The 15,086-nt window shown below is 56.5% G+C and overlaps 7 protein-coding genes across 7 annotated transcripts; 4 read left to right on the forward strand and 3 right to left on the reverse strand.

Annotated features, from left to right (window-relative positions):
* Positions 1-725: 725 nt before the first annotated feature.
* Positions 726-2,415, reverse strand: ACRALDRAFT_1074948 (uncharacterized protein). Its single transcript, XM_071018304.1, has 2 exons — positions 1,957-2,415; positions 726-1,868 (listed from the first exon to the last, which is right to left on the reverse strand). Exons 1-2 carry the CDS (start codon positions 2,188-2,190, stop codon positions 975-977), a joined length of 1,128 nt encoding a protein of 375 aa, XP_070877312.1. The 5' UTR covers positions 2,191-2,415; the 3' UTR covers positions 726-974.
* Positions 2,416-3,133: 718 nt separating this feature from the next.
* ACRALDRAFT_2025896 (uncharacterized protein) lies at positions 3,134-4,344 on the forward strand (the record flags this gene model as incomplete). Its single annotated transcript, XM_071020359.1, has 4 exons — positions 3,134-3,260; positions 3,356-3,405; positions 3,473-4,175; positions 4,247-4,344. 4 exons carry the CDS (start codon positions 3,134-3,136, stop codon positions 4,342-4,344), a joined length of 978 nt encoding a protein of 325 aa, XP_070877313.1.
* Positions 4,345-4,586: 242 nt separating this feature from the next.
* Positions 4,587-5,682, reverse strand: ACRALDRAFT_1055239 (uncharacterized protein; the record flags this gene model as incomplete). Its single annotated transcript, XM_071015846.1, has 2 exons — positions 4,587-5,587; positions 5,658-5,682. The coding sequence occupies 2 exons, from the start codon at positions 5,680-5,682 to the stop codon at positions 4,587-4,589; spliced, it is 1,026 nt and encodes a 341-aa protein (XP_070877314.1).
* Positions 5,683-6,599: 917 nt separating this feature from the next.
* ACRALDRAFT_1080192 (uncharacterized protein) lies at positions 6,600-8,258 on the forward strand (the record flags this gene model as incomplete). The annotated part of the gene is made up of 1 exon (XM_071018986.1): positions 6,600-8,258. The coding sequence occupies one exon, from the start codon at positions 6,600-6,602 to the stop codon at positions 8,256-8,258; it is 1,659 nt and encodes a 552-aa protein (XP_070877315.1).
* Positions 8,259-8,453: 195 nt separating this feature from the next.
* Positions 8,454-10,284, forward strand: ACRALDRAFT_1040347 (uncharacterized protein). Its single transcript, XM_071015177.1, has 2 exons — positions 8,454-8,820; positions 8,927-10,284. The coding sequence occupies exons 1-2, from the start codon at positions 8,527-8,529 to the stop codon at positions 9,965-9,967; spliced, it is 1,335 nt and encodes a 444-aa protein (XP_070877316.1). The 5' UTR covers positions 8,454-8,526; the 3' UTR covers positions 9,968-10,284.
* Positions 10,285-10,847: 563 nt separating this feature from the next.
* On the forward strand, positions 10,848-11,477 carry ACRALDRAFT_1061500 (uncharacterized protein; the record flags this gene model as incomplete). Its single annotated transcript, XM_071016438.1, has 1 exon — positions 10,848-11,477. A coding segment is annotated over exon 1 (275 nt), but the record flags the coding sequence as incomplete, so codon positions are not given.
* A 1,869-nt stretch (positions 11,478-13,346) lies between these two features.
* Positions 13,347-14,498, reverse strand: ACRALDRAFT_2040521 (uncharacterized protein; the record flags this gene model as incomplete). The annotated part of the gene is made up of 2 exons (XM_071021056.1): positions 13,347-14,146; positions 14,246-14,498. The coding sequence occupies 2 exons, from the start codon at positions 14,496-14,498 to the stop codon at positions 13,347-13,349; spliced, it is 1,053 nt and encodes a 350-aa protein (XP_070877318.1).
* Positions 14,499-15,086: the final 588 nt, after the last annotated feature.

The raw sequence follows: 15,086 nt of genomic DNA on the forward strand, positions 1-15,086 counted from the left end.
CAAAAGATCTGTGGTGATTTCCGTTGTCTTATAGAGTTCCGAAATGTCGGGCTGGAAGCTACCCAAGTTCGCGGCCAGTCTGGATGACAATACCGGCCACGGACATCGCCAGAGATCGTTACTTTCTCGCTCTTCTCCCAATTCCAGTCCTTTCGTTAACGAATGGTACGATAGCCCCGAGTACTCAAGGCTTTAGCCGCCCTTTCTACAAAGCAGTCTTCGACTTTGACTGGCTCCAAATCCGACGTCTGAGCTTCAGCGTTTTAACCGTACCGCCAAGGGAGTCAGCCTCAGAGGAGGGATTCTAAAGGTCTCCGATGAGACGGGATTGCTCAACTCCGGCTGGTTATATTCCATTTTCCCATGTCGTTAACCGAGTTGGAGAGGCCTTTTTTTTTCTTTTTTTTTATCCTTGATTTTACATACGTCTGGCGGCAACTGATGATGATCGCCACATTCGATTCTTGGCTATAGGGGTCGCTGTGACAGTGAGTGCTCCCATCATTGGTAGCCGGTTTCGAGGATCGCCCGAGACGCGAAAGCTGCCGGGTGGTCTACTGTTGGCGCTGTCGCTGCTGATCTCGCCATGTAAAGGGGCATGATCGGTCACGGGCGCGGGAACATGCGACGAGATATGTACTGTCATCCTGTCCATGCCCACCGAACGTCATCATGTCTCTGGAGGAGTGGATTTATGAAGGACATACAAGAAGGGGCATGTTACTCCTAAAGGCCATGATGGTTTTGAATACGTCTTGCAAATGATTATTGCTAGTATGCCTAGACGATGTGTGAATCTAATCTAATATCTATCCGTAACGCGCCGGCTTTTAGAAAGCCCATACCCCCCGACTCCCAATGTTACATGTCCGTGGCCTGTATAAACATCCACCGAGGAGCAGAAGAAAAACATGTACAAGAAGCAGCAAGGCGGGCTACCACCATGCAAAAATAGTATATCATTATGGGCGAGATCACCAAGAAGCAGCGCCCAGGCCAAACCGACCCAATGCGCTGCCGTCACCGCCATCGCCACCGTCACCACCGTCGAACCACGCCCCCAGCGCGTCGAGGTTGGCGAACTGCTGTGCAAACTCCATGCCGGCGCGGCGCCTCTTCTCAACCATCTTCCAGTCCCAGGTGCCGTCGTCGACAACGTCGGCGAGGTCGACGTCCTCGTCGCCCACGCCGTTGGGCCCGCTGCGCCAGCCGCCAGGGCGAGCGGGGAGGAGCTCACTGGCCTCGAGGATGTAAGACGGGTTGACGGTGAAGCGGCCGAGCTTGAAGACGTATTTGCTCACGGCGGTGGCGTGGATCTTCTTCTCCCACGCAGCGGGGTCGGCGGTGGCAGTGGCGGTGGCGGGGGTGGCGCTGCCGTCTTTGCCGGTGCCCTTGCGGGTGCGAAGCGCGCCGAACTTGACGTCGAGGTACTCGGTCGGGCGGGCGACGCCGCTGGGCACAAAGTGGGTGACCATGTAGAGCCACTTGCGGTCCCAGCTCAAGATGCGCGTCCACATCTCGTAGCCGCGGTAGCCGGTGATCTCGCGGCGGAAGGAGCAGTGGACGGCGCCGAGCATGATGCCCATCCTGCCGGTGCGGGGCTTGCCGGTCTGTTCGTCGAGGACGAGACCCGACTGGGTGTTGTGGGTGAGGCGGCGGAGACCGGGGCGGAGGAGGTGGGTGACGAGGTGGGTGCGGGCGATGTCGAGGTCGGAGAAGTAGGTCGAGTTGGATTTGTGTATGTTGTAGTCGATTTCGGTCAGGGGGGCGTGTGTTTCGGCGATCATGGGGCGGAAGAGGGCGCGGGGGCCCAGCTTGGGGGACTTGCGGATGAAGCAGTGGTAGATGATGGCGTGCCAGATGCGGTACTGGTAAGTTGAGGGGAGAAGGCGTTAGTTGGTAAGCTTCATGATCAAGACGGCAAAGCGCGCGAGGGAAGGGAGAGCGATGACGTACTGTCCAGACACCTGGCATGTTCTTCCAATTAGAGATGACGAAGAAGAGGAGCAAGATGCGGCTGATGTTCCCCGGGCCGGTAAAGAACCTCTCCAACCCCCATCTCCATTGAATCTTCCACGCGGCGAATGCGACACCACCTGCCAGACCCAACCTAAGAAGACGGACGACGCGCACCGGGGTGCGATCCAAATCAGCGACCGTGACGGTCGACTTTGATGATGCCGCCACCATCGTGTGAGGGGTCGAAGAGCCCTGGAGCTTATGCGCCGCGGGATGGTGGCTTACTCGGCGACGAGGTGGAGTGTGGAGGTCGGGGTCCGTGGAAGGTAGCGTAGATGCGACGGTAAACCGCGGTGAAGAGCAAGATGAGGATCGCGATAGCCCAGAGCGGCACGGAGCGGAGGTGGCAGAGGATCGTGGTAGAGCACTTGGCGAGGAGGGAATGTGAGGTTCCGGGATAGGTCATAGGTAGATGAAGAGGGAGGGGTTGTGTGGGAGGGGGGAAACAGGACGGGTCTTTTTTGAATAATTAAGGAGAAAACGGGGAAAGAAAAATCAGCGAGAAGAATTATGCAACTCTTGGATCCGGAAGTTCGGAACGATCAGCAAAGCCGAGGCACAGGCACAAGCACATGGGAAAGGAACAGGACATAAGATGGAGATGATGTCGTTGAGATGTACAGAGTCCACACGTCCAACTCACATTGGTTCCTGATTCTATTTTTTTTTCTCTCTTCTTCTTTCTAGCGACGCGCCAGCTCCAAAAGTGTAAGGTAGGTAGGCATCATTTGTGGACTAGACCCGGACCCGGTGTGTAATCGCGTCGGAGCCGGAGATAGCGTCGAGGCCAGAGGCAGGCGCAAAGGGGTTCAGCTTTTTCAGGGAGATGAAGCGCCACCAACGAGTGGCTTTAAAAATGTGGACCGTTGTGGACCCACTAATCCCGGATTATCTTGGACCTCGGCTTGCTTGATTCGCTAAGACAGTACAATGTACAGTTGTAGTAGGTACCTATTTGCAGGATTGGAGTAATTACGTTGTATGTACAAGTACATTGTACTCTAGACCTTGCCCCACCTGTCATCGCCGTACAACGTACGTGCTGACATACTTCGTATGTTCGACATGACCTACATCCACCCCTCATTGACTATTCACCACCGTTTCATCCGCCATGACCGAGATTGACGTCGCAACCAAGGCTCCCGAGAGCGATTCGAGGGAGCCCGCCGAGCCCATCGAGACTTCTTCCGCAGATGGTCCGACCGTAGGCGAGCACTGTGTCACAGACCGACCAACGCGTACGTGCCGCTGCGCCAGTCCACATAGACGGCCATCTCCTCTAGACGGCCATCTCCTCTAGACGGCCATCCTTTCATCAACTAACACCGCACAGCGACCGGCCAGGCGTCGACAGGCGAAATAATCAAGATTAACGATGTAGAGGTACGGCCCCTCAATCCCTATCCGTGAGTTGCCAAAAAAGATGGGAAAGCTGACGAGCCATCGCTAGGTCTACATCTCCAAGCCAACTGACTATCCCCACGCTCCCGCCCGGTTCCTTCTCCTCCTGACCGGAGGCACGGGTCTCAAGTCGGTCAATAATCAACTCCAAGCCGATAAATTTGCCAGCGAAGGATTCCTCGTCGCCATGCCCGACCTCTTCAACGGCGACCCAGCGCCCAACACGGCCACGTTGGCCAGCCAGGACGAGAACAGCCGATCCCTCATCGACACATTCAAGCTCAGAATCGCCGAGACGGCCAAGAGCTTCCAGATCGACATGTGGCTCGCCCGTCACACCGAAGAGAAGGTCCTCCCCATCCTCCACAAGGTCATCGACGGCTGCCGCGACGAGTTTGCCGACGCCATCAAACACGGCGACGGAATCTATGCCGTCGGTTACTGCATTGGCGGGCGGTACGTCCTCCTCCTTGGATCGGACGACGCCCAGCCCACCACCACCGCAGGGGCGGACAGGCCAGCGGACGAAGAGGCCGGCGAGACCACGACGGGGCCCCTGATCAAGGTCGGCGCCGTGGCCCACGCCGCGTCTGTAATACCAAAGGACTTTGCTTCGCTGCGGGTCCCCATCTCACTAGCTTGCGTCGAGAACGACCCCCTGTTCCCCGACGATGTGCGCGTCGCCGGTGAAGACGCCATGTCCAAGGCCAACCTGGAACACGAAGTGAGGGTATACCCAGGCGTGCCGCACGGTACGTCACTTTCCCCGTTGACCTCTCCTTTTTTCTTTCCAAGAACGTGTGTTTCACTGATGTGACTACAGGCTTTGCGGTCGTTGGTGTGTATGAGGATGCCGCCATTCGGGAAGCGCAAGCGACGGCGTACGAACAGATGCTGAGTTGGATCAAGGACCATTCTTAAGTTTCTGGTGCTCGGCGCTCGCGGTTGTTTTCAGTACCATGGCTCGATGCCATTGGGTTTTCACGATGTAATGAATTTCGGGCTGTGCGATGCGGCTCTTCCCCAACGGGATAGTCGACTTCACTCGGTGTAGCGTATCAAATGATGTATTTTTTTGATGAGAAGAGCCAGGTCCGCTCCAGACATTACCCGCTTCTGCTGTCAGCGAGGCACTTTCGGTAACCAGGTTCCTGAAGACTCCCTTACGAGAGGGTACAGATGATCTTCCCGGAATTCTTGTTCTGTTCGATGTACTCATGCGCGGTCCGTATATCCTCCCAAGGTAAGATGGTATCAATCACAATCTTAAGCGTCCCCGACTCAAAGTCCGGCAGGCATGCCTCCAGGCGATCACGCAGACGGGCCTGATACTCGATGTCCCTGCTGCGCAGCGTGCTGCCCTCGATGCGCAACCTCTTGTAGAGAATATGCGACACGTCTGCACTCTCCACGTTACCGCCTCCAAGGAGACCCAGCATGACGAGCTTCCCGTCCCGGGCAGCCACCTCGAGGTTCTTCCGGAAATAGTCCCCTCCACCAACAAAATCGATGATCAGGTCCACTCCTCGCCCGCCCGTGGCCTCCTGCACGCCGCTCGCCCAGTCCTGGGTCTTGTAGTTGAACGAGGCCGTGGCACCCAGCTCGTCCCGGACAAAGGCGCACTTGGCATCCGTGCCGGCCGTGGCGAACACGGCACCCGCTCCGGCGAGACGACTGAGCTGGATACCCGCGACAGAGACCCCGGACGCCCCGGCATGCCAAAGGACGTTATCGCCCGGCTTGACGCCGCCGACGACGTGCAGGGCCTGCAGGGCGGTGATCCACGTCTCTGGGATGGCGGCGGCCTGTTCCCAGGTCATAAAGTCCGGTTTTCGGAGCAGCATGCGGGCGCTGACGGCTACGTATTCGGCGTAGGCGCCGCCGTAAGCTAGGCCGAAGACGGGGTCGCCTGGCTGGAAGTCGTGGGGGTCCGGGTGGGAGGCCGAGGGGGGTCCGAGGGAGTCGACGGTACCGCTGAACTCGACGCCCAGGATGTGGGAGGCGCCGGCGGGGACGGGGTAATGACCCTCGCGCTGTATCTGGTCCATGCGGTTTATGCCGAAGGCCTTGACTTTGACGAGAACCTCGCCGTCTTTTGGCGTCGGCTTGGGGACGTCGTGGTTCATGAAGAGATTCTCCCGGGGCCCCTTGCCTCCTTTGATATCTGTGGTTCCAAGACTAGTTTGTATATATGCTCCGGGCTTGAGAGAGGGGAGATATCGCGGCGCACTTACCGATTGCTCGCATTTTTGAACTCATCGTGGCCAGTGACCGGGACGGCGTACTTTACTGGTTGACAAGGCAAGTAGTCAATATAGATTTAATATCGCAGTGAGTGTGGAAGATGTATGGAAATGCTCGGTCTCAATGAATCGACGTGTGGTGATTACCAATAGAGCGGCAGTAGTACCGATGCACTTACTTCGTACGAATATGTCCAATCGTTTGTAAAGGTACTGTGACTTGCGCCCATAACCGTTTCCATGACGTTGGTATTGTGGTGTTAGGCCGCCGAAACCCGGCGTCCGAGCCGGTTCCACTTAAACAGGTAACCGTCGTCCTGTCAACAGGCCGGCCAGTCATCAACCTCGAAGCTTACAACGCCGGAATACATTCCCGATATGCCCTGTCCAAGACATTATCTAGCCAGCTAGGAGTACAGGTCATGTACATCATATAGGAAAAGGAAAAACGAAGAAGAAAGGGTGAATAAAAGTCTACTGGGCATAGGAAATAGAATTAGCTACGTTTGGATCGTAGATAGGCGACTCTCACAAAAGGTTAGACAACTCGAGACTGCACTGGCTTATGACTGCGATAAGTCGGATTCTAATAATTACCTGAATTCCGAAGATGGTCCGTGCGTGAATTACAAGGGTACGTACCAGTATTTGACCTATCATTTGTCCATCGACTCGAACCGGAGCTGCAGGGCTGACATACAATTAGGCCGCATCTTATCACCCAGGGGCCGGCATCATTTGCATCCGATGGGCATAAGCCTGCATGCCAACCCCATCGTCATGTCATGGAGAGGACTCATTGTTTGCCAATCTTCCAGGCGTGACCGTGACCTCTTAGGAGCAACATACCTGGTATTTTCCTCGCACTCCCTCTGTCCTCCCCGATCTCCGTGTCATCCGTCCAAAAAACACATAGAAGAAAGCCCCTGGGAAATGCGCCTCGTGAACATTGAAACCCTCAAGCTTGAGGAGTTCCTCGCAGACCCTCCGCCATACGCCATCCTCTCCCATGCGTGGGAAGACGGCGAGGTGTCGCTTCAGGACCTCGATCGCGCAGACGTGCTTCCGTCGAAACCGGGGTGGACCAAAATCGTCAACTTCTGCCGCCATGTCCACCGTCATGCCGACCTGGTTGATGGGTCGACTGGCCCGGTACGGCATGTATGGATCGACACTTGCTGCATCGACAAGACAAGCACGGCGGACCTCTCCGAATCTATAAACTCCATGTTCCGCTGGTATCGCAACGCCGCCGTCTGCTTTGCTTACCTCTCCGACGTCCATTGCCCCGAGGGACACCCATCGGACGCTTTTGAGAAGTCGAGGTGGTTCACGCGAGGCTGGACCCTGCAGGAACTGCTGGCCCCGAAACGGCTAGAATTCTTTGACCGCTCCTGGTCCCATCTCGGCAGCAGGGCTTCGTTAGTCGACCGCGTCTCCGACAGGACAAGGGTCCCGCTCCAGGTCCTCGTCCACGGCGAGTGGTCAGGTTTGAGCATTGCGCAGCGCATGTCCTGGGCGGCTGGACGGCAAACCACGAGGCCCGAGGACATAGCCTACTGCCTCCTCGGCATCTTTGACGTCAATATGCCGCCCCTCTACGGAGAAGGTGGCGAGCGGGCTTTCATTAGGCTCCAGGAGGAGATCCTCAAGGAATTCGACGACCAGTCCATCCTCGCCTGGGATGCCTCGGGCATTGACGAGACCTGGGGAACTATTGGAGCCCTGGCGCCGGCGCCGGCTTACTTCGCCGAGAGTGCCCACGTCGAGGCCATCCCGTCCAGGGGCAACCCGATGTCTATTACGAGTAGGGGAATCCATGCCGAGCTAGTCATCGTCCTCGATGAACATCTCCCGGGCCAAACTCCACTCAACAACGGCACTTCCTACTTGCGGGGGCAGAAAGTGGCCGTTCTGTCGTGTACGGATGGCGGCGACTTGACCTCGCGCATCGGAATCCCCGTTGTCCCGAGTATAGTGAACGAGGCGCACTATAGTCGCCTCCGATCCAAACCTGTTCATTTTCCGAAATTCAACGCATTCGTTGAAGGGAAACCTGTCTTGCTCGCCAAGAGGAACCAGAAGGAGGACTTCCAGCCAAAGGCAACAAGAGGGTGGCTTGAGTATCGCCTCCGCAGAGGTGGCAATCAGGCGGAGCCCAGGTTCCAGTTCATCGGGGCTCATCCGCACGGCATGTGGCGTGACAACAAAGAGACAAGCACGCTGCTCCTTAAACTGCCCAGTAAGCCCCCGGAGATGATTCACACTGCGTTGTTATTTCGGCTCAAGACGTCACCGACCGAGGACGTTCATTGTGCCGTCTACCTCGAACTTCACCCAGGTGCCAGACGAAGCCGCATCGGGGTCAGTTGTGACATTCCAACTCCTTCGCCGTCGGAGAAAGCGGATATGGAGCAGCTCGTGGCCAAATTGGCTCGGCAGGCTCCTGTGATGGTTAAAGGGGGAGAGCACAAGTTGACGCACTCGGACACGGTTGTAACAGCCAAGATTACCGCGTCCCTCGTTCAGACGCTTTGGGCGTTTGAAGCGAGCGTTATTCCGAGCGCTGCCTTGAACATCCCACGACGGTAACCGGCGAACGGAGCAGGTCAAATCAACGCAGGGAACGAGTTGATACGGATAAAAAGTACAAAGGTATTTCGAGGTAGTTACGTAGGTACGTACTCCAAAGGTACGTACCAAAGGTAGCTTCAAAAATCTGAAATATCCTTATCGGGGCCCCACCGTCATACTTTTTCGTTATCGGCCGATCAACGTCCCCCACTAGAATTTTCGACCGTGAAACTTTTCGACGTCCCTTGATTTGGAGCAGTCTGAATAATTGCCTCGTCAAAGAATCATGGCCACCGCAACCATCGTCACACAGCCGCTCCCAGTCCTCCCTGAGGGCTGGGCTGCTGAGAAGGATTTCAAGGCTATCGGCCATCTTTCCGCTGCCACGCAACGCACCATTGAGCCCGTCGGCCCACACTTCCTCGCCCATGCCCGTCGTGCCCGTCACAAGCGCACCTTCTCCGAGGATGACCGCATCCAGGCTCAGGAGGCCGCTAAGAAGGTTGAGAGCGACGAAGATGACGAAATCAGCGAGCCTGAGGATCCCATGGATCTGCAGAGGGACGCCAAGGACTGGAAGGTGCGTTTCTCACTCGCCTTCGGCCGCTATCCTGGGTAGCACCACAGGGCAATCGCGGCCCTTGCTGATATTGAATTCTTAAAAACTAACATTTATTTTCTTTCAGACCCAAGATCATTACCAGGTGCTAGGCCTTTCCAAGTACCGCTACAAGGCCACAGAAGAGCAGATCAAGCGCGCCAACCGCAAGAAGGTGCTCAAGCACCACCCTGACAAGAAGGCGGCCGCGGGTGTGACGGACGACGATAATTTCTTCAAGTGCATCCAAAAGGCGCATGAGGTCCTTACGGACCCCGTGAAACGACGCCAGTTCGACTCGGTCGACGAGAAGGCCGACGTCGACCCTCCCACAAAGAAGCAGCTTGCCAAGGGCAACTACTACAAGCTATGGAGCGAGGTATTCAAGTCCGAGGCACGCTTCTCCAAGAACACGCCGGTGCCCGAGTTTGGCGACGAAAACTCCACCAAGGAACAAGTGGAGGAGTTTTACAACTTTTGGTACAACTTTGACAGCTGGCGCACGTTCGAGTACCTCGACGAGGATGTCCCCGACGACAACGAGAACCGCGACCAGAAGCGGCACGTGGAGCGCAAGAACGCCAACGCGCGGAAGAAGAAGAAGGCCGAGGACAACGCGCGGCTCCGCAAGCTGCTGGACGACGCGTCGGCGAGCGACGAGCGCATCAAGAAGTTCCGCCAGGAGGCCAACGCGGCCAAGAACAAGCGGCGCCTGGAAAAGGAGGCGGCGGAGAAGCGGGCCATCGAGGAGGCCAAGGCCAAGAAGGAGGCCGAGGAGCGCGCGGTGCAAGAGGCCGAGGCGGCGGCCAAGGCCGAGCGCGACGCCCAGAAGAAGGCCAAGGAGTCGGCCAAGAACGCCGTCAAGAAGAACAAGCGTGTCCTCAAGGGCTCGGTCAAGGAGGCCAACTACTTTGCGTCGGGCCAGGCGTCGGCCGCCGACATTGACGCCGTCCTGGGCGACGTGGAGCTGGTGCAGGGCAAGATTGATGCCGACGAGATCGCGGCGCTGGCCGGCAAGCTCAGCGGGCTTACGGTGGCTGATGAGATCAAGGGCGTGTGGAGCGCCGAGGTCAAGCGGCTGGTTGAGGCTGGCAAGCTGAGCGAGGGGGATGCCAAGACGCTTGCCTAAGTTCTCGCGTCTCTTGAACAGTGCTCTTTAAGCGACGACTCGGCTTACCCTGACTGATAACGTCGGTTTAGGCTGGTCCCTTTTTTCTCATTGGTCTTGGGGACACGCAGAAGCTTTGCTAGGTGTTTCTGTTGTTAGCCGGCTTTGGGTTTTACGGAAAATTAGATGCTATGACAGAATTTTGCACACGAATAGACCGATATGAGACCCAACGGCTGCCGGGGTGGATAAGTAATCACAAAGTACCGTGTGTCATTTTGAGTGCTTCAGACTTGACTATGAAGCTTCCCCTGGTAGCATGTAATGAGACTTCTCTCCTAATTCTCCGCAAAATATCATGCAGCTGGCTATGGACCAAGAGGGAGGGGACTGTTGAGACATCACAGCAAGAGGAAGCTGGAAGCATGCAGAAGCAACCTCACGCAGCAAACACTGGCAACCCGTGTTTCCTACATGGTTCCGAGAAATGGTAGCGACATGCTGTGTCGTGCAGCTCAGGGGAAATGGGAGCTGTATTACGCGGTCAGTGAGACAGACAAACCTGCCTCTAGCCTCTAGTTCGATGAGACGAGCCAGATATTGACAGGAACATACACAGCAGCCAAGGAAGGGGCCGAGGGAGAAGCTTTGGTATATCTATACAGGGCAAGGTATTCTTCAGCGCCTCATACGGACCACGTCTTTTATATAACGGTAACGCCTACCAGCCTTGTGCTTCGCACGTGAAAGGCCACTCACTCGTCTACTTGGGTACTTCCTCCGGTACCTGTGTCCTTTCGAAGAAGGGGAATTGGTTCTGTCACCGTTAGACATGAGTAGGTGCTCTCCCAGCTGCACTTGCTTTCTTTCCAATTCTTATTCAGTAGGTAGGGGGTACCTTGATTCAGAGGCAGCCACATCGTTGCCCCTTCTTCCTAGGTAGGCAGATGAACTCTCCTCTACCATTCTCCAAAACTCATCTATTCCCTTTTCCCCCGCCTCTTCTTTTCTTCTTCTTCTTCTTCTTCTGATGTGTTTGTAAATGTGCCAGGGTCATTATCGTACTCGCTATGTCTTATTCTTAGTATTTCTCCCCTCCCATCGCTTTGCTTATACGCTGCTGGCAAGCGTGACAGAAACCTCCTAGGCATCAATACTAGAGCGTATAGCATCTTATCCGCATTCCACCCAACAGGCCCGACCAACGACATCTACCGACGACCATGACCGAACCAAACACACCCGGCAACGCTTCAATGGAAGAGACCAATGTAGACTGGGCCGAATCAAGCACACCGGGCAAAGCTTCAACGGAAGAGACCGATGTAGACGGGGCCGAATCAAACACACCGGGAAACGCTTCAACGGAAGAGACCAGTGTAGACTGGGCCGAGTTTGACGGGAACGCCGCTCCGCAAGTCGCCATCGCCGAGGAACCCCAGGTCGTCAACCCTCATGGCATCGAGCCCCACGTTGAACCCCCAGTGCCGGCGAATGAGCATCGCATCAGGGACGAGGACTCGTGGAAGTCTTGGTTTGGCAACTGGCGAGTCATCACCCTCATCATCTTGCTTCTCGTCTCTACCATCGTTCTCCCGGCTGTCCTTGTCCCTGTGTTAGGAGATGGGGGTGATAAAGGTAATCAAGGTGATCGAGGTGATCGAGGTGATCGGGGTGGCCAAGGTGATCGAGGTGATCACAGTGATCATGACAACCGGGGGATTCAAGATGACGCGGGGTATCGAGGTAGCCCGGGGCCTCAAGGCAATCCAGGGGTCCACGATATCCCAAGGATTCAAGGTACCCCAGGCGCCCCGGGCGATCAAGGCATCCCCGGCGTCACAGGCATCCCAGGTGTCCCGGGCGATCAAGGCATCCCAGGTATCCCAGGCGATCAAGGCATCCCTGGTGTCTCAGGCGTCCCGGATGATCAAGGCACTCCCCGCGTTCGAAACATCCACATTCAAAACATCCACATCCAAAACATCCCAGGTGATCAAGAAAATCGAGGCAGTCAAGATAACCAACGTGTTCAAGGTAATCAAGACGGCCAACAAAGCAACTCCGAGAGCCCGGCTGGACCGAGTTCAAGTCATACCGGAGTTAGTTCGGGGACCCTGGCCACTTCCCCCACATATCCAACAAGGACATCGAGCCCGGTATGTTTCTGCTTCCTCATTTGCCCCTTTATTTTCTTTCTCTTTCCCTGACTTCCCTCTTCCGTCTTCGAAGAGAGAGACAAGGAAGAGGGGAGGGACTGCCAAAAAAGACAAGAGGATCAACAAGTCCTTGGCTACATGGTCAGCGCTAACCCGAACATCGCACACCGTTAGCACCCCCAATGTGATCCATCCAGCTTTAGCCAGGAAGTGGTATGGATCGGAATCGCGGACCATTTCGATTGGGAATTTGCCATGACGACAGCCGAGGATGCCCAGGATTGCTGCGAACAGTGTTATACATCCACTCGGAACGGCTGCAACGGATGGCTGTATATGCCCGGAGACGGCTCAACAGTAAGCCCCCCATGCACCATCCTCCACGGTTTCATGGGCCCCGACAAGAGTACCGAGTGTCCCTACGGCAAGCCCGACATTGTCTTTTCCCAGTCGCGGGGCAAGGAAGACAATTTTGGCGGGAGTGGACCATGCGCCGGCGCCGTTAACGGGCTCTGAAGAAGGCCACGATTGATCGGTCCGCCAAGCGTAACCAACCGCGAGGGAAAGGGAAAACAAAGAAACGTTTGAGCAGCAACACGCACCAGCGGAGAGGAAGATGTTTGTCAGACATTAGGCTATGCTCTGAAAGGAGGCCAGCCTCGCAGGGTTGCCACAGAGGCCCCATTCTACGCATCTTATCAGCGATATTGTACCAATCCATGACCGGGATGAGCCGGCTCTCAGACGAAAGCGAAACAGGGTATGGTTCCCATCGGCGCCACATGCACTTTCGCTTGGCATTCTGTGGATAGATGTCGATAGGGTCCGCGACCGACGGACATGGGGAAATGGATAGTTATTGTACTCCAGAGCCCACTTAGCGATACCCATATACAATAGAATCATTCTCGCAAGAGAGGTTGAACTGCAGAACGGGGTGCGGCTATTGCTGACTCGTCGCGTCGTGCGCGGGAAGCTAAGAGAGGTATCAATTTGGAGCGGTCGTTCTTGGTCGAAATAGATTAACATAACATGATTTGGTTCGTTCTTCCGCCCGGAAACAGCCCAGTGGTGGAGATGTAATCGTGCAGGAGTTCTAATGCAACTGGGTATATATGGCGCTAGTATAATGCCTGAGATATAAATTAGGCTAACAGGGCGCGGCTCCTCTGATGCGTTTGCCGCTTTCCCGTATACCTACCTACGCAAGGTGCATGGCATGTGCTGTCGGTCGTAATTCGTCACAGGAAGGGTACTGCATCATACAACCCATCGTATATCTTGCCCACCCATCCCTCGACCAGACCTCCCCTCGCCACGACCCCGAGCCCACCAGCAGCCCATAGTCCGGCAAGCGCGGCGGCTGCGCCCTGGATCGCCCACCAGACCCTCCGCCTCCGTCTCCGGACCAAGGTGGTGTCGTCGACCCACTCGGCCGCAGCCACGGACCCCCTTGACGGGGCGTAGCCCAGGGCGCCGCGCAAGCCTAGGCCGACGGGGGCGATGCCGGCCCACTTGGCAGCGCCCCAGACCATGTGGCCGCATCCGGCGACGAGGAGGACGGCGTAGGCGGACCAGGAGAGGACGGGGTGGCGGGCGAAACCGTGACCGACAAAGGCGAGGCCGACGTCTGCGCTGTGGCCCTCGACGAGCAGCGGCAGGAGGCGGTTCACGGCGACGTGGGCGGCGAGGGCGGCGGCGAAGACGTAGCCCGAGACGGCGACGTCGCTGATGGAAGGCCAGATGCGGGGCCCCGAGGGGAGGGGCTTGCGCGCGGTGGAGGGGACGCCGTAGTACCTTTTCAGGTTGCGGGCGCGGCGGATCAGGCGGACGGCTAGGCCCGAGAGGACGTGGGCGGCGATGGGGAGGACGACGAGGTAGGGTTCGGAGAGCGGGGTCTGGTATATTTCGCGGACCTGGAGGAGGTAGGATTCCGAGGCTGGGACGGAGCGGGAGAGCAGCGGGATGAGGGAGGTGGTGGTTAGGTGGATGGAGGTGAAGACGGGGATGAGGTAGGAGGAGTAGCGCTGGATGCGGGTTACTGGACGAGGTATGGTTAGTTTTTGCGGTCTTTGATGCACATGTCGCAGGGAGAAGGGGGCCGTAAGAGGAAGAAGCGTAGGATGGGAAGGGGACGAACGGTAGTAGATGGAGCCATGGCTAGTACCGCTTAGGCCAAGAGCGGAGGTGGGAGAAGACGTGGTAGCTGACGGAGTCGCGATTTTCTCAACGGGGGTAATGGACGTGCCCTCTGGTAGGTCCGGGAGGTCCTCGTTTGTCATGTTATCGACCGAGGGTAGCAGCACGGGGGATTCGATGGGTGAGGGTTCCAGTTGCGAGAGCGGGTCGAGGACGTCGTGCAGCGTCTTTTGTTCGAGAGGATACGAGTCCATGATGGCGGGCGGCTTCCGCCCTTGGGGGCTTGGCAATCAGGGAGTAAATTATGTTAGTCGATCGATCAAGGTTGGGAGAGGGATCGAGGGTAGGTGTTGCGTCGTGAGTCGTGACGATGGAGCGGAGGTTGGATTGAATGTTGGGGAGTAGAACTTGGCAAGCGGAGTGTTGGGGACCGACGACGGTACATGAGTACCTCGAGTGGTAGGTTGCACGGACCAATGAGAAGAGAAATAATAGCCCAGTTTAGAGATGGGGGCCGACCGAAAAGTGGGTTCATGACACTACTGTGGAACCCTCCAAGTACCGGACTCCGGAGTAGATTCGTACGTGTACAGAGGTAGTGTACTTCGCGTACGTTGTATAGGTAGCCACGGACAAGCATTATAACAAATCATACAGAGTACCTAGGTAGGTACGGTAGTGTATATATCGAACTAAACCACTGTTGTCGCCTTTATTGGTCTCTTCCTCTTCTTAGCCTCAGGTCGTCGCGACATGGTACTGCCTATTGCAAGGCTGTCGTGATGCGCAAGCAAAGGGCTGGAATATACGAAGTACCTAGGCTTCCGACGCAAAAGGACAGG

This window comes from Sodiomyces alcalophilus (assembly GCF_042370955.1).
Source record: "Sodiomyces alcalophilus JCM 7366 unplaced genomic scaffold ACRALscaffold_2, whole genome shotgun sequence".
In the NCBI taxonomy this organism is placed as follows: Eukaryota; Fungi; Ascomycota; class Sordariomycetes; order Glomerellales; family Plectosphaerellaceae; genus Sodiomyces; species Sodiomyces alcalophilus.